At 37.6% G+C, this 23,256-nt stretch overlaps 1 protein-coding gene across 1 annotated transcript in view; it reads left to right on the top strand.

Moving 5' to 3' along the window:
* LOC131258219 (double-strand break repair protein MRE11-like) overlaps nt 1-23,256 on the top strand; it is a 52,482-nt gene that overhangs the window by 13,319 nt on the left and 15,907 nt on the right. Inside the window, 9 exon segments of the mRNA XM_058259360.1 lie at nt 42-104; nt 176-247; nt 385-462; nt 8,189-8,251; nt 8,349-8,412; nt 19,585-19,667; nt 22,555-22,668; nt 22,801-22,878; nt 22,974-23,045. Of these exon segments, the coding sequence (XP_058115343.1) occupies nt 42-104; nt 176-247; nt 385-462; nt 8,189-8,251; nt 8,349-8,412; nt 19,585-19,667; nt 22,555-22,668; nt 22,801-22,878; nt 22,974-23,045 (687 nt within the window).

The raw sequence follows: 23,256 nt of genomic DNA, 5'->3' as shown, positions 1-23,256 counted from the left end.
GGTCATACATGGGAAATACAGCTGGTGATTTCTGTTTATAGGGGAATCAATATCGTCCAACTAAAATACCTTTGAAGTCAGTGAGGCCTTTTGAATATGCTGAGGTACGGAGTTCTGTGGAATTTGGTTTTCATATTTTTGAGTATTTTCATACCATGTCATGCTTTCTAAGCAGGTCATTTTAAAGGACGAGGCGGACATTGACCCCAATGATCAATCATCTGTTCTTGAGCATTTGGACAAAGTTGTATGGATTTTTCTTTCCCACTTTCATTAAGACCAACAAAACCTCAGCACCCTGTTCTCACTTATTAATTGGTCATTGATAATACCTTGATGGCTACATACTAGTAACTGTATTTTAATAAGTTCAGACTGCTTCAGGTCAGAAATCTGATTGAGAAAGGTAGCAGAAAGGCTGTTAGTAGGTCAGACCTCAAGCTTCCGTTAGTTCGCATAAAGGTATTACTTTATTTGACTTCTAGGCTTTCTGTTTTCTTCAAGATGCCACTGGAACAATACAGTGTTTCCTTGAAACAAATTTGGTATGTCTTTCTTACATCAGTCTGTGCATTCTTTGGTCTTCGTTGTTGGCTGTGTTTGTGGTAAAATTAGCAGACCGCAGAAACTGAAAATCTAATTAAGTTTGGTCTGCTGTAACTGCTCTTGCATTTGAAATTTTTTAGGTTGTGCTAGGGAAGTCCTTTTATTTGCTTGAATTTCTAGATTTCTGGAAGTTCATGTAGATTCTAGTGAAATCAATCTGGAATTTGAAAATGTAGGCTAGGACCGGAAATTCGTTATGCATGCTTGAAATTGTTAGGATTCTGGAAGAATCTCAATAGTTCTGCTTAAATTTGATAGCATTTGAATTTTTTATGTTGTGGTTCCAATTTATTTTTATTTTTATTTATTTTTGGTAAGATGAGCAATTTATTGAAAGAAAGAAAATTACAACCTAGAAGGGGGAAAAAACTAGAAAGCAAAAAGGACAAAAAAATGCACCCAATCTGTCCCATGACAGAAAAAAGCCTCAGAAGGGCGGAAAAGAAATTATCCCAATCCCTGAAAAGAACAAGCACCGGCGAGAAAACCCCTGCCGTTGAGACTCTCGAATTCCTGAAACAACAGTTGTTTCTTTCAGCCCAGATTGCCCACAGAACAACAAAAAAGATGACTCTCCACTTCCTTTTTCCCAAAAGACCTCTGGAATCAGTGTGCCAGCCACGTAAGAGAGAGTGAGATCTTCCACAGAGTTTGGCATGACCCACGCCAGCCCTGCCAATCTGAATATTCTCCACCATAAATCGGAAGAGAACGGGCAATGAATTAAAAGTTGGTTGACAGTTTCTTCGGAGCTGTAACACAGGAGACATGCTGGGAATACACATTCCACGTTTGTGAAGATTATCAACAGTAAGAATTCTTTTCCTTCCTGCCAGCCATCCAAAAGCTGCAACCTTTGGAGGGACACCATAGTGCCACAAGGGAGCAGTGTGGGAAGAAGTTGTGGGAGAAGAGATTGCTGCAACAGATTTGTACAATAACTGAACTGAGAAGATTCCTGAGCTAGAGAGCCTCCAAAGCTGAGTCTTCCTCAGCTTCATTTGGAATGAAAATCTGCAAAGAAGATAAAAGGGAGGTAAATTCCTCTTATCTCGGAGTCTAACAAATTCCTGCAAAAGGGGGGCAGCCAAATACCTCCTCTCCTCATAGGAAAGAAACACTCTTTAATAAGAATATCCTTATTAGAAGAGATTGATGATAGAGCCATTTCCAAGAGAGAAAGAAACTCTATCAAAAACCAAGGGGGCGGAATTTACTATGCCTTTTCACAAGTAAGAAGCACGATACAAGGAGGATTTAGTCCACCATGCCTGAGGGGATAGGCCATATTTAGCAGCAATGATTTGGCACCGTAAACTCTCTTTCAATCCTAGATCTCCACACCCATTTGCCAAGGAGAGCCTCATTAACGTAGCAAAGATCCCGGATGTTAGCTCCTCCATCTCCATAAGGTAAGCACACCTCTTTCTTGCTAAGCAGGGGAAACATTTTATCATCAGATCCACCTTCCCAGAGAAAGTTCTTTCTCAGCTTATCGATTTTAGAAATAATCGACTTATGACACTGATATAGAGAAAGGTAGTAGATGAGCAAGATCAGATTTAATCTCCCCCCCAGCGATAACAAATTCATTCTCCAAGAGGACAGTTTGAATTCCATCCTTTTGATAATCCTATCCCGAAGGTGAATCGGAGGCTTACCAATGCAAAGCAGGAGACCCAAGTAACTTGGAGGCAGGGTACTAACCTTACATGCAAGAAAGTCAGCGAAAGAATGACAAACCTCCGGATGAATATTGATGTCAAAAATTTCAGACTTAGAAAGGTTAACTTCAAGACCTGAAATTACCTGAAACCAAACAATTATCATTCCTAGACAGGAGATCATATTCTCGTCTGCTTCACAAAGTTTGGCATACAGACTTCAAAATATTTAGGTTTCTTGAAAATTCTGTTTTAGTTCTCATTGAAATTTCTTTGGGATTTGAAATGTTTAGGTCTGGATGGAACATTGGAATAGCTTACTGAGTATATTTGCTTGAAATTTCTATGTATTTAGAAGGTTTAGTGTAGATTCTACTAAAAGTTTAAAAGTTTTTGTTTTAGCATAGATATGCTTGAAATTTCCATGTTCATGTACTGGAGGCTTTTGACTGACATTGCTAGGGATTTAAAATTTCTGGGTCAGGATGGAAAAACTGTCATATATACTTGAAAATTCTGTCTTTTGGTTTGTTTGGTGGCATGGATCAGAAAATTAGCCAATGTGGTTGAATTCTGTGGGTTTAGGATCTTAAAAGGAGAAATGTGCTTGATTTTTAGGTTTGGAAGATTTGAATGTTAGAAGTTGAAGATCAGCACATATATTATAGGTCTTAGGAACATTTGCAGTCTAGGAACAAAGTTTCCTGAAATCGAGGATAAGAGCAATCATGCAGGTGCTTGCGCCATTTAACTGAATGCTAAATGTCAATCTAAAAGGCATGAAATGCACTTTTTTGCCTGCCAAACAGAATTGAGGAATTCTATGTCAAAGGAAAACCACATTAAGAAAGTGCGACAATCGGTTCTTTCTTGAATAAATGGTTATGTGGCTCAGTAAGGATGCAAAGGGGTATGGAAACAAGGCAAATGCCTTACAACCCCTTACAGGTTTCAATAGAATGGATAGAGGCAAAATTCAGTTAGAGGGACGTCAAACATTGAAACTTAAGCGAGTCTTGTCACCTAAATGGTGTAATCAAAACTTGTGAGTAGCCTTTTAATGCAAAGATAATATAATTACCCTGTACCAGTGAGATTCAACAAGCACCCTAAATTAGAAAAAAAGGTCAGATAAGATAATGTGAAATCACTGAAATGACCATTCAAAAAGCTGATAATTTGAAATGTACTTTCCACCTTCTCCAAAGAAAAAAAAAAAAAGAAAATAAGAAAAGAAAAAAGAAGAAGAAATGAAATGAAAAAAGAAAAAGAAAAGAAAAAAGAGATGACGTTAAAAGTATCTTGCATTGTATAAATAGAGAAGCAATGGAAGAGTTTTCTCTTGTAGCTTTGACAAGGAACTTCCATCAAATTATTGGTTACATGCCTCCCTTTTGTAGGTTCTCTTCTACTACTTTTCCCCTTAATAGAATTTGTTCCCTGTGATATGTATAGAAGAAAAGAAACTAGAAGAAGAGGTGGTAGCATAGCTGAAATTCGCAGATCATACAAAGCATCTTGTCAGTAAACAAAACCAGCAAGCTGAAAGTAGATGTAAAAAATATTACATAGTTTTTAAATAGGGATAACAGAAGAATGATCATAGGTTTGCCCAAAAAAAAAATAAAAAATCACAGTTTTGCAACATGGAGAATAGAAGAATGCTTTCATACGGCCATCAGTTTTACCTTGTGTTCTACTTTGGAAGTGCTTTTAGTTAATTGTTCTACTTTGGAAGTGCTTTTAGTTAATTCCTTCATGTTATTCACCATCATCATCTAAGCCTTATCCCAATTGATTGGGGTTGGCTACGTGAATCCTGTTCCGTCCACCATTCCACTCTATCAAGGGCCATACCTTCAGTTAGACCATAGGTTTTCAAGTCTTTTCTTACTTTCTCCATTCACATCCTTTTGGGCCTTGCCTTTGGCCTTTCAGAGCCTTCAGCTTGTACCAACCCATTCTTTAACTGGCACATTTCTTGTTCTTTGTTGCACATGACCCGACCATCTAAGTCTACTTCCCCTCATCTTATTACCTATTGGTGCTACTCAAAGTTCCCTTGAATAAATTCGTTTCTGATTCTATCCTTCCTCATCTTGCCACCCATCCATCTCAACTCATTTCAGTTGCACATCCTATGAACACGTTGTTATGTAGTTGGCTAACATTTTGTCCCATGAAGCTGATCTTATAGCTATCTCATAAAATTTCTATTTCAGTATGAGCGGTAAATGACAATAATATAAAATTCCAGAGGCACGTCTCCATTTCTTCCAACTAGCTTGAATTCTATGGGTAACATCCTCCTCAATTTTCCACTCTCATGAATTATTGTCCCAAGGTATAAAAAATAGTCATTTTGCAAAATTTCTTGGTCAACAATCTTAACTGATTCCTTGATTCACTCCTATTGTTACTAAAATTGCACTTTCCTTCATTGCCCCTTTTGGGTCTGATATGGGCAGATATCTGGGGTTAGTTCCAAATGTCATGGTGCCACCTAATCTCGGTGGACTGTTGTTTGTTTATGTGGCATGGCGTCAGCTTTGGCCATCAAAAGAAAGCCCTTTGGAGGATGACCCTTTTTGCACTTTGGTGGGCAGTATGGGAAGAAAGAAACACAAGATGTTTTAATAATTCCATCAAGTCAATGGAAGGCATCTCCCATTGTTGATCCTTGAATGGGCTTCCTTTGTCTCCAAGCTGAAGGGTTGTAATTTGGAGTTTCTCAGGATGTAGTTGAGTCATCGTCTTGGCATATCTCTTTGCTGTTTTGCCTTTTGTTTTGTTTTGTTTTTTTTTTTTTTTGGGCTAAGTTTTTAATAAAATTTCATTATCTTAAAAAAAACGCCACTCCCTATACTCTGTTTTAGCCCGACTAATTTTAAATCCTTTAGATTCTAAAGCATTTCTTTATAATCTAGCTTTGTGCTTATGCCCTCCCTTGTCTTGTCAATGAAAACCATGTCGTCTGCAAACAACATACACCATGGGATCTCTTCTTGCAAATGGTTCGTTAATTTGTCCATAATTGTTGAGACTTTGGACATATATTATAAAAAAAAAACATAAAAACTCATCCATAACCGATGTGAATAGGTACGAGCTCAATGTTGTCCTCTAGTGTAAGCCTACAGTAATTGGGAGCTCAATTGTCTCTCCATGAGTGGTTCTCACATTTGTTACTGTTTCCTTATGCATATACTTAATCATGTCAATATATCTTCTTGAAATTCATTTCTTTCATAACATCCACCAGATTAACTTTCTAGGTAATGTGGATGTCATGTTTCATAGGAGATTATTCAAAGGACAATTCAAAGCATACAGGTTATGGGCCAAGCCTACTAAACAATAATTTCAGCAGAACAGTTCACCAAACAGTAATTTCAGCAAGCAAAAATGCATGTCATTTCATTAGAAATCATCCCTACATGCACACGTTCATATAAAGATTAAATCACAGGATGTCAAGGTTGTTAGAACAACCCCTTAGCACAAAATATCAACAGAATACTCATGGGCAGATTGATACACACATAGAATTTGCCATACTCATTCACCACATAAACTATGTTTAGAGGAGATGAAGATCACGTGGGATATGGGGTGGGATAAATCTGTAATTTGGGAATTTAGGGTTGTGAGAGGAAATTGGGAGAGGGTCTAGGGTAGGTTTTATGTGGAAGGCAGGGACATAGGGTGTCGAGGTTTTGAGCGCAATGGATTGAAGGATTTAGGCTAGATAGGATCAAAGAGGTCTTTTTAAAGGAGAAGGAGAAAGAAAGACCATACCTTGCAGAAGATAAACACGTGAGCGAGTCGCACGCCCACAAAAAGATGAAATCTCACCACCTTGCTCCAAGTCTCATGGAGGGTTCTTCCAAGTCGCATGGAAGAAAGAAAGGCTTCTCTTTAGAAAACAAACGTGTACTCTTTATTACCCCCTAGGGTTGGACGTTTCCCCCCCTTAAATAGAGTTTTTACATTTAAAAGTAAAATGACCAACATGCCCCTTTTTAAAATCTAGCAAAGCAGGGGCCCACTAAGAAATCCAAACCAACCAAAATGTGCAGAAAAATAACAAAACATAAATGGACACTAAAAACTGAAAAAGGACTTGATCACATGGTGGGCCACCACGTGATCGGACGCGATTCAACGGTCGGATCTCAACCAAAACTCTAAAAAACTATCTTGGCACTCCAAATAATGCAGCCCATGTGCATCCTCCCAGTTTGGGGCCTTCATGATGCTCACGGGCCAGGCCCAAGTAGTGATCACCCAAATAAGTGTGGGCTGGGTTGGGCCAGGGCCTAGGGCTCTCCTATGGTGATGTTGGTACACTTTGATGTCTGCATTAATAGGGATCTTATCATATTCTTTGTTTAAGTCAATAAAGACCATGTGGAGATCTTTCCTTCTCTACTTATATTTCTCCATCAATTGTCTAAGTAGGAAAATAACTTTAGTGGTAGACCTCCCATTTAGGAAACCAGACTAATTTGCTGATACATTTGTCTCATGCCTTTGTCGTTTGCTCAATCACTCTCTCTCAAAATTTCATAGTATGGCCTATAATTTTAATCCCACGATAATTAGTGTGACTTTGTATGTCTCCTTTATTCTTATAAATAGGTACGATGATACTTTTCCTCCATTTGTTTGGCATTTTCTTTGATATTACAATCTTGTTGAATAACTTTGTCAAACAAAATAACCGGTTATCTCCCATACACTTCCAAATCTCTATTGGCATAACATTTGGTCCAATGGCTTTTTCTATTTTAATCTTTCTCAAAGCTTCTTTCACAAGTATCTATAATCTAATATCCAACGTTATTTGAGTTTATGGTTCCTTTTATCCCTATGCTCTCAAAGTGGTTGTTATTTAATAGGTCTTGGAAATAGTTTCTCCGCCTTTGATTGATCTCATCCTTTTCTAGTACCCTTTGGTTGTCACTCGTAATGCATCTAACATGATCCAGGTCCCTACCATTCCTCTCTTATTTTTGAAAGTTTGAAGACATCTTTCTCACCTTCTCATATCTGATTTATTGTAAAGATCATTATATGGCTTAAGTTTAGCCTCAATAGTTTCTTATCAATCTTTCTAGCATTTCTATATTGTTCAAAATTTCCATCCTTTCTAGTCTTTTCCCAGTTGCTAGGCTTTGAAACATGAATGCTTCTTGTGAATAGCTTTTTGCACATCATCATTCCACCACAAAATCTCCTTATATGATTGGCTTTTCCCTCTAAATACTCTTAAAACATCTTTTCACACTTTCTTAATGCACTTGGCCATCCCATTCCACATAACATTTTCTTCTTCCTTGACATTCCACTTTCCTTCTTCCATCAATTTATTTATGAATAAGATTGTTTTCTTTCCTTTTAAATTCCATCACCCAGTTTTCGAACGCTTGTTAATTTCACTCTTTCTTCCATTTCTTAATGTAAACATCCATAATCATTAACTATATTGTGCAGTCAAACTCTCTCTTGGTATAACCTTGCAAGGTTTATATATTGATTGTTCTGTTTTGCTAAGTAGAAGGAAATCTACTTGGCTTGTATTTGCACTCTTGGAAGTTATTAAATGTTCATCTCTCTTTTTAAAGTTATTAAATGTTCATTTTTTCATGTTATTTGATGAACTAATATCTGTGGTTGAAGAGAGTAACGCTCTTGTTGGTTTGATCTTGGATAAAATTGTCTTGCCTTTGAGTTGACCTTGTCCTTTGTCCAAGAACAAACATCAATTTTCTAACTTTTAAGTTAACATTGTCCTTGCATTTTTTTTTCTTCGATGCATACAATTGTTGTTTGTTATAATAAGAATTTCTTGAAGATGACCACCAGTTTTTGGTGCCACTGGGCACATGAGGTAGCATATTTATTTGATTTGGCAGGTAGACTACTCTGGATTTATGACAATAAATCCTCAAAGGTTTGGCCAGAAGTATGTGGGGAAGGTACCTCCATTCTATACTTGATCATTGATTTAGGAATCTAGTGTCTACGTTACTATTATCACTCTACTAAGTTTGACAGTCATCTTAAAATTTGTAGGTTGCAAATCCACAGGACATCCTTATTTTTTCAAAGGCTACAAGAAAACGTCAATCTCTTGATGGTAATCCAAGTCACCCATCTGTGTGCTTGCTAGTATTTGTCTACAATATTTCTTGCACTCATAGTCAGATTAAATGGAATATTGTGCATAACTAGGTTTTCATTTCCAAAATAAAGCGTATAATTTACTGTGTGATAGCATCAATGACCATGTAATCATATAATCTAAATGCCTTTAGAGAGGACAATATATTGGAAAACATCTGATCATTGATCTAGATCATCCATCATATGTGGCACCACCTTTGATTGCCCATTACTTGCAGGAATCACTTTGATCAGATTATCCCAGCTATCTGATCAGTGGCCTAGAAAATGGATGCTCCATTGATTATACTCAAGGTAATGTTTGGACCATCCATTGTGCCCTACATTTGATTGCTCATGCTTCCCAAGATATGCTAATTTGGAATTCGTGGTTAATCATCTAAAACACGCTCAATTCTACAAATTTAATAAAATTGTACTTTTACGTCACCAAGCGGTAAAAAGATCCATTAGAAAAACAAAACACAAGATTATGAAATCCTAAATATATGAGTTTTTAATTGGGGACCGATCGCATACAGCTGGAAGCTATGTTCCAGATATTAGCGATATTATTGATAATATCGCCATTATTATCAGTAGCTGGGTGATATCAATATTATTGGTAGCTGGGTGATACTGAAACTCTTGTTAATTGTAGTATTTCTAGGTATCGCTGATATTTTGGTGATTTATTGCTGTTGTATCTATACGCGATAATATCAGCAGAATATTGCCCAAGACCCTTTATAAAACTACTTTCCATAGCATCGACATCATTATGTCTTGTTCACCGGGGATACAGAAAGATGTATTGATATTGCTGGTAATGTCGCCGATACTAGGAAATGTATCGTTGACTATGGGAAACATGGGGAAAAAGGTGCAATTTTTTAATGAAACTTTAGGAGATGCTAAAATACACACATTAACATATTTAGGAATAAAAACATTGAAAAAAAGAATAATGCATAATAAGTTTCAATTTAATAGGGGCCTGAAGCATGTATCATCGTAAAAAAATCAGTGCAATAGTAACCAAAATGAGTTCATATTATCCAAATACAAGTAACAAACAATAACTATGACATCCAAAAACTGAAAGAACTTGAAAAACAAACCTATCCATTTTCCCTCATACCTACATGGAGTTACAAGGTGGCTTGAAGCTATCTCTATCCCCAATGGGTCGGTTATAGTACTATTGCTCCATGTGTTGATAGTATTGTGCCCATGTCATCGTCTGATTGTACCGATGGATGTACTTTTAAGGTATCTCTGGTAATCATCATCCACAAACTGTATGAGTACGCCTATATGTGGGTACGTCATGGTGGTAACCAACTATGGTAGAATAGGGTCCTAAGAAAATGGACCGCTTCCAACCCTGACTCCCGGATAGAACCAAGTCCAATCATAAGGCTGGTACCTCGAATATCACCTTCTTGTACCCTTAACCGCAAGTGCTTTCCTGCGGTTGCTCATCTCTGCAGCTGGACGATTATAGCCAAGTGTTGTAGCCACCATATCCATAATAACCCCCCATGCACATAAGGTGGGATGAAACAAGGTCTTCCACAATGATAACGGTGGACGTAATGGTGCCCACCGTTAATGATACACTGAATTAGTATAACAGGCGATACGGGCAATACGCCCTTGTATCGGTCAAATATTTTGTTTTTGCTCTAAAAAATTTGAAAAAATATTCAAAAAATTCAAAAAATTATAAATATTCCAAATATGCATTCATTTGTAATTTTGAACATGTTTATGATAGTTAAACTGTTCAATCTTTGGTGAGAATGTTATATCAGTATTTGATAGATTTATGAACTTAACAACCTGGTATTGACCGCAAACCTTTTATATTTAATTTTCTAACTATATAATATTAATATAAAATTATTATAATGAATGCAATACCAAAACATCTCATATTTGTAGGTTTTACTATTATTTATATTATAGGTGTATTATATACCTTGCTACTTGCATGCATTTCATTTTTATATACAAAGTCTAGGAACTTTTGTGTCCTATTATGTAGTTCATATACCTAACAATTTGATATCATTTTGCCTCCATAGATCTTATGAAAAAATTAAAATTAGATTTGGGTAAATAGTGTTGCCGATTTGGGGCTGATTTGGGGGACAATTCGATGCCCAAAATCAGCCACAAATTCATGCAATCTATTGGCACTTATCCCACTAATGGGTTGGTGGACATTTATTGGACAATGAAGAATGGAAAATATCAAATGGTCCTATTTCAAAAAACAAGTGTCTGTAAATTAATGGTGAAACTTGTTCAAACAATTTAATTTTGGGATTGTGACTTAGCAACAATGGTCTCAAAATTTGATTAGTTAATTTTGAACTGATCTATACCTCATGTATACTTTTTTAGGGCCATGTACGTGGGGCCCACTCAATGTATGTATTATATATCCATGTCATCCATCCATTTTGCCAACTAATTTTAGAACATGGTCCAAAAATGAGGCAAATCCAGGTCTTAGGTGGACCACTTGTGGGCGAGGTGGGCCACCTCGATGTATTTGGATATCCATGCCATCAATTTGTTTTGCCAACTCATTTTAAGGCATGGTCAAAAAATTCAGGTAGATCTAAATCTCAGGTGGACCACTAGTGAGTGACGCCTTAAAATTGAGGCCCACCTCAGTGCATTTGTTGTATATCCATGTTGTTTGTCCATCCTTTTAGCCAACTCATTTTAGGGCATGGTCCAAAAAACGATGCAAATGCAAATCTCAAGTGGACCATAGTACGGATTGAATTCCCACCATTAAAAGTTTCTAGGGTCCTTTTTCTTTTTATGGGATTAGGTTGTTATTTGTGTTCTCCCTTCATCTAGGTCTATGTGACCTTATCAACAGGTTCGATTGGAAATAAACATTACAGTGGGCCCTATGAAGTTTTTAACGGTGGGCACTCAATCCCTATTGCGTGGTCCACTTGAGATTTGGATCCCTTCATTTTAGGGACCATGCCTTACAATGAACTGGAAAAACTGATGGATGGCATGGATATACTACACATAAATCAAGATGGGCCCCACACAGCGAAACAATGCTAGTGCACTAAGCTATGTACACTACATAGTATATAAAAAAAAGTGCATGGCTGTGAAACAACCACACATTCCATTCATTTTTTCTAAAGAGAGGGAACTAAAAAGAAGAGAGAGAGAGAGAGAGAGAGAGAGAGAGAGAGAGAGAGAGAGAGAGAGAGAGAGAGAGAGAGAGCTGCAAAGAAGAAAAGAAGAAGAAGAACAACAACAATAGCTGCAACAACCCAAGAAGAAGAAGAAGAAGAAGAAGAAGAAGAAAAGAAAAATGTATTTTTTTTTCTTTTTTTCTCTCCCTTTTTCTTTAGAGTTGTTGTGCACAATGTTGTTAGATGCGATCGCATATTGGCATATGCGATTGCAGTGCATATGCGATTGTGTATGCTAAATGTGTGAGGATATGCGATCGCATATGCGATGTATGCGATTGCATACAACATATGCAATCGCATATCTGCCAACCATTGGCACATTATTTTATTTTTTTAATTTTTTTTGCAAAAAAAAAAACTTTAGTAAGTATTGTAACTTGTAACTTTAAGTTGTGTTACTATATTGTTGAATGTAACTTAGTGTTAGTGTAACTAATTTGTAACTTGTAAGTATTGTTAGTGTTATAGTGAATAAATAATAAACGTTAAGACGTAACTTTAAAATTGTATTTGTACAATAAATAGCTTATTGATTGTTTTGTTCTTAACTATATTGTTGAATGTTGAATTTGTTGTACTTCATTCATTTTTCTCACAACTCACAAATTAATTTTATATATGTAAAATTACTATATTAGTTATCTATTAACTTAGGGAAGTTTCTCCTTAAATTCTTATATTTTTCTACCTTTTTTTTTAAAAATAAAAAAATAAAAATAAAAATATGGCACCGCATATGCGATTGTGTAATCACATATGCGCACAGGTATGTGCAATCGCACAAAATTGCATATGCGGTTTGACATCATACTTGTGCATAACAACTGTTATAGGATCATAACGGTAGTTACCATCCAAAAAGTTGGGGGTTCCTGTTTCAGACTTGTATCATGTAATGGCTTTAGTCGTTACCGTTACGTATCGGCCGATATGTAACCGTTTTTTTACATACTTTCATGAAAACGAAGGTCTCTTACTTCGAACAATATACATTGATGACAAGTTGCGTGTAAGAGACTCCTTGGCATGTGTAGCCTTCTTCTCACCCTTCTAAAGTTGGAAATGCTAACTGAGTTCTACTCTCTGTGAGGATGATGGATGAGATCCATAGTCTTCGTGAGTGACATAGTCGGAGTAGGCTTACTCAGTGAACTGACTAATAGATCATCGACTCTAGCTCGTCTTGTACCCCACACCATTGCCGTCTCACATGCCAGTGCTACCACCTCCAACCCTGCCAATGTCGCTGCCACCACCATTGTGCTGACCTCCATCCTTGCATCACTACCACCATCACCCTCATCATAGTTGTCATCACCTCCGCTGCTACCGTCAAATGTGGATAAAGTCTCATTATCATCATTGCTCAAGATGATCCAATGTCGGGGAGTATGTTGTGACGATGCCTTGCAACCCTCTTTAGGATGTACCGTAATTCTCATCAACACGTTAAAGTAGTCCTAATTCCTCTACTCGCTTAAGATCTAGTTGATGTCAATATCAAGAGGCGTTGCTCTCTCAGCTACCACTAGAGCATGACTTCCCTCAACATCATCTAAATCTGTTGCAGTGTTGTAAATATCGAATCATGTGTAGTATAGCGTTCAATCCTCTAAAGCATGAGGCATAAACTATATAGTGTGTAGCGTAAGCTGCATGCTACTTCTATATTTTTAATAAAGGTTGAGCTTAGTTGCACTAAATATTGTGCAATTTCATGATATTTTGCACCAAATGAGATTGACTAATAATGAAATTTCATGACGTTTCGTGCAACTAAACACAACCTAAAATAATAGGAAAAATAGGGCAAAGATTAATTATAAAGATAAAGATAAATCAACAGAATTGGTTTAATACTTAACTAATTTTTATTGGAAAAAGAAAAATCTAACAAATCATTGAAAATATTAATTGACTTTTATTTTAATGAAAAATAACTTATAATGCAAGCTACATAGTGTGTAGTGTGTAGCATATGTAAATTAGCATGTAGCATGGGGTACATGCGACTTAAGCCATTTTAATGAGCTACATAGTGTTAAGATTAAGCTACGTGGTGTAGTGTAAGCTACATGCTACCAGTGTTGGAAATATCGATACTATTGGCCGATATTATCGTTATCGCACCCATGCGAGATGATACACCCCCGATAACCCCCGGAAGATACCAAAAAATCCCATATTCAGATGTCGGCCGATGTATCATTGATATCGCACGATATTTCGACGATATCGCACGATTTCCTCAAAAAAATTGAAAAAAAAAAATCGAAACTATAATTATCCGAAAAAATCGAAAAAAAAAAACAAGAAACTGGATTTCGGTACCTGTATAAGAGATCGTCATCATCGAAAGCTTCCATTTGGTTGGCCATTCCACTCGAAGCTTCTTTCGTAGGTTAGTGCAAGCAAAATCTTCGATTTGAGAGAGATCCGTCAAAATCCAAAGAAATCCGGGTATTTGGGCGACATCGGGGGAAATCCTCGTCGAAATCTGGAGAATCTTCGCCGGAATCCGAAGATTTGGGAGATTTGGGGGTCGGAATCCGAAGATTTGGGAGATTTTGGGGCCGGAAACCTCTCTGCTTAGAAAAAAAGGGCGTCTGGCCCTGTTTTTTGAATAGGGTGGCGTACTGCACGAAATCGGATTGCGTACTGAGTTACTCAGTACACTCTTATTGTACTGAGTAAACTCAGTTGGGCCTACCTTGAATGTATGTGGTCTATCCACGCCGTCCATACGTTTTTTCGGATCATTTTAGGGGTTGAGCCCAAAACCGAAGTATATCAAAAGCTCAGGTAGAACATACCAAAGGAAACAGTGGAAGTATTGATTTCCACCGTTGAAACATTTCTAAGGCCCCAGTGATGTTTATTTGTCATCCAAACTATTCATAAGATCACGTAGACATGGATGAATGGAAAACACAAAAATCATCTTGATCTAAAACTTCTGTGAGCCCCCAAGAACTTTTCAACGGTAGACTTCAATTCACACCATTTCAAGTGGTGTGGTCCACTTAAACTTTGTATATAATTAAATTTTGGTTTAAAGCCCTAAATTTATATAATAAAGCGGATGTACGGAGTTGATACAATGCATGAATGACGGTGGGCCCCACAGAGTTTACTCAGTACGCTTAGCGTACAGAGTTACTCAGTACGCAATCCGCTTTCGTACTGCACACCACCGACTGGTGTGTTGACGTCGTCACCTAGTTCTGTGGGTCCCATCATGAGGTATGCGTTATATCCAAACCATTCGTCCATTTGGCGAGCTCGTCGTAAGACTTGAGCCAAAAATTAAGACAGATCCAAAGATCAAGTGGACCACACTGAAAAAAGCAGTGGAAGATTAAAGGTCTACCATTGAAACCCTTTTGGGGTCACAAAATTTTTGGATCGATATGATATTTGTTTTTCCTCCTCATCCAGATTTGTGTGACCTAATGAATGGATTGGATGAAAAATGAACGTTATGGTGGGCCCTACAAATGTTTTAACGGTGAGAATCAGTCCCCACAACTATTTGTGGTGTGGTCCACTTGAGCTTTGGATATTACTCATTTGATCTAAAATGATCTCTCCAGATGCATGAACGGTATAGATATAATAAATACATTACTGTGGGGCCCATTTCACTTTGAACCGTTTAGACAACCTGAGCGGGAGGAGCGCCTGCGATGGACGTGGATTTCCTGCGAAAGACTTTCGTATTAAGTTCCTGCGTTGGGAACTCAGTTGGGGCCCATTGTGATGTTTGTGAGAAATCCTATCCGTTCATCCGTTTTGTGAGTTTATTTTAGGACACGATGCCAAAAATGAACCGTTTCCAAAGCTCAAGTGGGAAGAAAACATGATAATTGAATGTCCACAGTTGAAATATTCATGGGCCATGAAAGTTTTGAATCATGGTAATATTTTTGATTTCATTTCATCCCTATAGGAATGAAGTTATTAATGGTATGGATGGCACGTAAACATCACTGTCAAACTTAGGTAGGTTTCAACGGTAGGAACTTCCCTAACCACATTTTCCTTTAGCACGGCCCACTTGAGCTTGGTTCATTTTTGGCATATTGTCCTGAAATGAACTCACAAAACTGATGGAAGGGGAGGATTTCTCACAAACATCACAGTGGGCCCCATTTGGGTTCCCAGCGCAGGAACTCCCTGCGAAAGGTTTTTGCAGGAAATCCGCCTGTGTCTGGGGTGGAAACGACGTAGTGAGTAAACTCTGTGGGGCCACTATAATTCATGTATTTTATCCGCTCCATCCATGAATTTTACCATATAATTTTATGATTTTAGCCCAAAAAGTGAAGCATATCCAAAGTTCAAGTGGCCCACTAATGGTCAATCACCATTGTTTCCTACGATATGGTCTACCTGATTATTGGATCTGCTTAATTTTTTGCATAATGTCCTAAAATGATATAGAAAAATAGATAGACGGGGTGGATACTGGATATAGTTGTCTTAGTTCAATCGGACAGCGCAGAGCTTAGGACCCTCTACAAAGGAAACCTATTATGTGCCATTCTTTTTTGAGATTTTATGATTTAAAAGTGTGTATGGAGGTCTTTTTTAACAATCCCCAAAGTTTCATTAAAAAATTCAACCATTTTCCCAATGTTTCCCCCTGTTTCCCAAAAAGTGCGATAAACTATGCGATACAAACGATATATCCCGTGCGATAACCGATACGTATCTGTATCCCAAGGGTGCGATACATTGTGCGATACCGATATTTTGAACACTGTATGCTACATAATGTAAGCTATTTAAAACACCAATTTGCTGACTTGACCCACTCATAAAGTGGGTCCTCATCATAAGCAATATATGCTTGTGTGCCCATCGACATTAGTTCCAACGGGTCATGATATGGCTCCATGTCGCGCTTTGCCTATATCTACCTTTCAACTTTATATTGTAGTGCTAAGGAGTTACTGCAACTTCTCATACCTTAGTCTGTTCCTCTTATTTGTGTTAATGAGTGACCATGCGTTGTAATTCCTCTTAAATGGTGAAGAGAACAAAGTCTAGGCGAGCATATGGATGGCTTTAAACTGTAGTGCGCGAATGTCAACTCCGTATGTCGCCCACCACTCGCATGCTGATTGATCATAAACATGTCTTAGTTCAAATGAGGAATGCAGTTGCTCCCATCATAAACGATTTTATTTAATTACTTAAAGTAATATATATATTCACATGGTATTATTGTTTCCCTCGATGCTTTTGCAGTTGCGACCGAGAATGTACCCTTACCATCTCTAAAGTGCATTAACTATTGACCGCAATTCACCATTATTAATTGCTCATTCGGTAAAAGAATCAATTTATCATTACCTCATTCCTATAGTCGACTATTAGATGGGTAACTAATAATGGTGACTTATGATCGACGATTGTTGCACTTTAGAGATAGTGAGGTGTACATTCTCGGTCATAGTTGCAAGAGCATCGGGGGAATGATGATGCCATGTAAGTATATTTATTATTTCAAGTAATTAAATTTTATGGTTTGTGATGGAGCAACTGCATTCCTCATTTGAACTAAGATACACTTTTGATCGATTGACAAGTAAGGGATGGGCGATGTATAGAGTTGACATTCCCACACTGTAGTTATAGGCCATCCACGTCCTTACTCAGTTCGTCTCCTCGTTGTTATGTGAGAGGAATTATAGTACGTGGTCATTCATCCACACAAATAAGAGGAAGAAATTCGGTATGAGATGCTACAGAAGCTCATATATTGCCACTACAATGTGAAGTTGAAAGAAAGGCAAATACGGACAGAGTAAGACATGGAGCCACATTATGATTCACTGAACTTGATGTCGATAGGCACACATGCATATATTGCTGATGATACCGAGGACCCACTTTATGAGTGGGTGTAGTCGGAAAATTTAGATGATGCTAAGGAGGACCTTCTCCAGTAGTAGTTGGGAGGGCAACGTCCCTTGGTATTGACGTTGACTAGGTCATAAGTGAGTAGAGGACTCAGAAGAGACTCATTTGACACGTTGATGAGAAGCTCAGTATGTCCTGATGAGGTTCTCAGAGCATCATCGTATAATATTCTCCGATGTTGAGTCATTGAGCGATATGACGATGAGACTTTATCCCCACCTAATGGTGGCAGCGAGGGTGACGATGATGACAATGGTGGTAGGGACATGGAGATGGAGGCCAGTTTGGCGGAGGTGGCAGTGATAGTAGCGGGCTAGAGGTGGAAGCATCGAGGGTGGAGGTGATAGTGGTGTGAGTTATATGATGAGTTAGCGTTGACGATTTGTTAGCCAGTTCACCGAGAAGGCCTACTTCGAGTATGTTGTGCTGTTAATGGATATTTGTTTAGAGCAGGGGAGCTCAATTTTGCATCCCATCTTACACATATGGGGGGCATTATGGTTGCGACGGCTACGACACTCAACTATAGTTGTCTAACTACGGATATGTGCAACTGCAGCAAAATGCTCATGGTTATGGGTATGAAAGGGGATATTCAGGGTATCTGTCATATGATTGGACTCAATTCTATGTAGAGTCAGGGTTAGAGTCGATCCATTTCCTTAGGACGCTACTCAGTCATAGTCGGTTACCATTACGCAGTACCCACGTCTGGTCGTACTCATACAATTCGAAGTGGATGGGTACTAGAGATACTTGAGAGAGTACCTTCATTGGTACAACCGGATGGTGATCTGTGCACAAAATTGTCGACACATGGAATAATAGTACTAGGGCCGACTGATGGGGACAGAGATGACAACTTCGAGTCACCGCGTAATTCCATATGGGTTTGAGGGATAAGCCAGATAGGTTTGTTTTTCAGTTCCTTTAATTTTTGGATGTGTTAGTTATTGTTTGTTACTTGCATTTGTATGATATTTACTCATTTTGGTTAACTATTGCACTGGTTTTTTACGACAACACATGCTTTAAGCCCCTGTTAAATTGAAACTAACATATTGTTCTTTTTGTAATTTTTTGATTCCTGAATATGTAAACATGTATTTTAACATCTCTTGAAGTTTCACTGAAAAATTCCACCTTTTTCTTCATGTTTTAATGTTTCCCTCAGTCAGTGATGTATATATTTCCTGGTATCAGTGATATCAATATATGTTTTTCTAACCACGGTCAAAGATAAATGTAACGATATTGATACTATGAACTCTGGCTGGAAGTATACTAGTTGTGTAGCCAAAACTTTCCTGCTAACATGCCATTCATGTGTGAAATGTGAACCATGCAAACGTGTGCCCCACCATGAAGATCACCTGGTACAAAAATAGGTCTGTCCGCTAATAAGGTGGGCACACAATTGGAATCAGTAGAAAACCGATTGTCTAACTCAAACATGTAGTTGTTCCCAACTGATGATCAGACCAGATTGATTTTTCAGCCAGGTGATCCTTTTCATGGCATGGCATAGCATTTGCATGGTATGGATGTTCTATACAAGTGGTAGTTGCTGGGAAAGATGTGGCTGGGTGACAATTTAGTGTACTTTTGGCTTTTTGCTACCAGTACTTTTTTTTAAAAAAAATTTAAATTTTAAATTTTAAATTTAAATTTAATTTTTTTTTTAATTACATAAAATTACGTGAAGGAAATAATTTGCTGTCCAAAAGGACCCAGTAGGGCTAAAATGTTGGGGTTGCTGTTGTTATATGCATGGAGGATTTAGTTCTTGTTCTCATGGTGATGAGATTAACCTCTTTATTGTGAAATTATGTTGCTTTTAGCAAAATGAACCTTCCAGTGCTTGATTCTTTTAGGAGTGTCTGACTTGCAAATGTATATATCATCACATTACATAATTAACATATCTTGATTACTGTGACATGATGACTTAAGTGTTCCTTGTTGGACTGTAGGGAAGGTTGATGATTCTGAGCGGCTTCGTCCAGAAGAATTAAATCAACAAAATATAGAGGCTCTAGTTGCTGAAAGCAATCTGGTAATCTTGCCCTATTCCTATTAACCTGCATTGCTTTTGTACTTCCTTTGTGCATTTATTTTCCAAGGAATGGCCTGATCAGACAAAAGAAAGAAAAATACTGTTCAATTGAAATTTGCTACCGTATTTGTGATTTTTCGTTTGCAAATATATTAATACAGGTACATACTGCTTACAATGAATTCAAAAACCTTGTTCTTTTATAAAATGGAGGGTTGCAACCAGTGTTTGAAATATCGGTATCGCGTTACGTATCGCATCCTTGGTATAAAGATACATATTGGTTATCGCACGGGATATATCGTTTGTGTCGGGTAATTTATCGCACTTTTTGGGAAACATGGGGAAACATTGCGAAAATGGTTGAATTTTTCAATGAAACTTTATGGATTGTTAAAAAAGACCTTAATACATACTTTTAAATTATAACATCTCAAAAAGGAAGTGCACATAATAGGTTTCCTTTGTATAGGATCCTTAACTATGCATTGTCTGACTGAACTAATGCAACTTATATTCAAATTGAATGCACATTTAGAGTGTACGTGATGATCATTTCATCAAACACTCCTAAATAGTTTGAAATTAGTCTCAATTGACAGCTGGTTGAAGGGACATTTCGATAATTTTTTTAAAATTTTAATTAAAAAATGATTTTTATTTTTTGAAAATTGACAAGGACTTAACAAATCAGTAGATCAATGCTCATACATGCTTGATTTCATGTTTGGAGTGCAACATTGCAAGCAATTTGGGAGAAATTGGGAAAATAATTGACAAGGACTAAACAAATCAGTAGATCAATGCTCATACATGCTTGATTTCATGTTTGAAGTGCAACATTGCAAGCAATTTGGGAGAAATTGGGAAAATTTTGAATTTTTCTCAATTTTCGCCAAATTAGACAACCTATACTCAAATTTCAAAATTAGAGTGTATGTGATGATCATTTCATCAAATACTCCTAAATACTCCCAAATTAGTATCAATTGATAGTTGGTTGAAGGATTTTTTTTATTTATTTTATTTATTTTATTTTTTAAAAAACATAAATGGAGAACATGAAGAACTAATGGATATCAAAATCAAAGCTCCAACTCCATGATTTTTCATGCAAAACATGAAGAACCAATGGATTTATAGCCATTTTATATTGATTTAATATAATTTCAACCCAAAAAAAAGGGATCAGAAATTGAAAATGCTCACCGGCTCAAACATGTGGGATATATCGGCGCTACCTGTGCATTTAGCATCGCACAGGTGGGATACAAGATATATCGTGGGATATATCGGCCGATATTGTCGATATTTAAAACATTGGTTGCAACTTGCAAGGGTGGCTCTTGAGAGCCACTTGGAGATGGAGGCTTGCTACTCAGTAGCATGTCCACTGACACATGGCGTAGGGTAAGCGGAACATTAATCTGTTGGATCATCATGTGAAGGGGCTGTACAGAACTCAGGGCCTGTTTGGCGTGCATCATGCAACTATGTGGATAGGGTTGCCTTGACAAGATTGTTTTATCATTATAAAATTGTGATTATGGATACATCGTGTTTACAATGACATTACTTATCTGGATAAGCAAGTGCAGATAGTGCAAAGCATTTAATATTGGATACTTCTCACATAGTTCGGTGTAAGAGTGACTCATGTAGTTTTTCTGTTATGCTTCATACATTGTTGGTTCATCTATTTGGATGGTCTACATTGTCTTACAACCAGGGCACAGATGCAATCTCTCAAATGCATGTGTATCAATCATCATAGACCACCGTCCATTTTGACTACCACAATTCTTGAAATCATAACTTTGACCCTTCGACTTCCTGGAACTTGCGGAGTGCATATCAGGAGCGGGTGAATGCTGTTGACATGGGAACTACTTCTCTTTATATGATCTACAGTTCTACACTGTCCATCAAATGTGTCGCCCCATATTTGGTCCCGATACCAAAGATCAGACCGATCCGAAATTCTGCTGGGTCAATCCAAAGGGAGCAGTGTAAATGCCTGAAACCTCCAAATCCGTGTGATGGGTAGGGTGAATCAAATAAACAGACTGGATGGAATATACAGACCATGGTGGGACCCAGACAGTTAATGGTAGACGTCCACATCCCAACTATTTCCTATGATGTGGCTTGCTTGAGTATTGGATGGTCCTGAAACTTTGGCCCCACAGTAAACATGAGCAGCACATCTAATGGATGGTGTGGATCTCATGCATGTCCCTCCCTCTGTGTGGCTATGGAGCACGTTAAATAATGCAACACTATCACTTTTTTGTGTACTATCAAAATAGCTGGATTCCAGCTTTTTACTGGGATCCAACTTTTTGGTAAGCCTGCATCAAAGCTTGTAAAAAGAAACTCTGGTAATAGTGGTATTTGGTTAAGTATGCAAATAAGATAGTGTTTTAGTACTCCAAACACATATATCCTATCATAATATTCCTATTTCTATACTGATATACTCTGACGCATGCCAAACGGACCCTTGGAGCAACATCACTACCTTAGCTCTCACACTAGTGGTCAGTAAATTAACAACTGAAAGTAGTTGAGCAAAGAGAAAGCTAATGGTTCACATGGCTAAATTACAACCATCAGATAGATGGGGATGATCAAATTACCGTGATTTTGAGTCTGTTGTCTGTCCATGTGGTGGTCCACCAGATTGACAGTTTTGATTACCCATGACATGTGCCTTGTGCATGGCGGAGATGCTAGAGAGGCCAAGTCTGAGGTTTGGCGAGCCTCTCTAGCTTTCCTAAAAATGAAATATCAGACCACTGCACATTTTTCTTCTTCTTATGAATGGAAATAATACAGCCAATGAATGAAGCATGATTTGGTACCGTTTCTTCCATGCTTTCTGCAGAAAATGGAAATCCTTCCAGTAAATGATTTGGATGTTGCATTACACGACTTTGTTAACAAGGATGACAAAATGGCTTTCTACTCTTGTTTGCAGTACAATCTCGAGGAAACACGTGTAAGTGTTTCTTTCTGTTAAGATTCTCCTTCTCCCTTTCCTATTCTTCTTCTGTTAATGTCTTCTTCAATTCTGAAATATGGTCATTTTTAAAAAAAAATTTAATGCTATCTGGTTTTTCATACTTCACAGAATAAAATTTCTAAGGAATCAGATACTACGAATGTTGAAGAGGAAGATTTGATTCTTAAAGTGGAAAAATGCATGCAGGTAAGGAGCTTACAGTATTAGCCTATGTTTATGTTACACCTGGAAGCGTATATAAATATTGTCGTGCTCATGTTATTGACCCTTTTCTTGTGCAGGAACGTGTAAAGGATAGGTCACTTCGCTCTAAGGAAAGCACGCAATTTACATCCAGCTCACAGTTGTTACAGGTTAGTTTACCATTTTCATGTGTTAGATTTTCTAGAAATTGCATTAGAGAAATCTGCCATCAGGCCTTGTCCCAACAATTCATGCTTGTGTTTACTAATACCATTTCACCAATCAAGCCTACCTAAAGTCTATCATCAGTAAGTGAACAAGCCATCATATCTCTTCTCAACACCTCAATCCAAGTCCTTTTAAGCCTTCCTCACAAGGTAT

The sequence above is a fragment of the Magnolia sinica genome, chromosome 10 (assembly GCF_029962835.1).
Source record: "Magnolia sinica isolate HGM2019 chromosome 10, MsV1, whole genome shotgun sequence".
In the NCBI taxonomy this organism is placed as follows: Eukaryota; Viridiplantae; Streptophyta; class Magnoliopsida; order Magnoliales; family Magnoliaceae; genus Magnolia; species Magnolia sinica.
The sequence above is the reverse complement of the archived record's forward strand: the minus strand, read 5'-3'. Positions and strand labels throughout refer to the sequence as shown.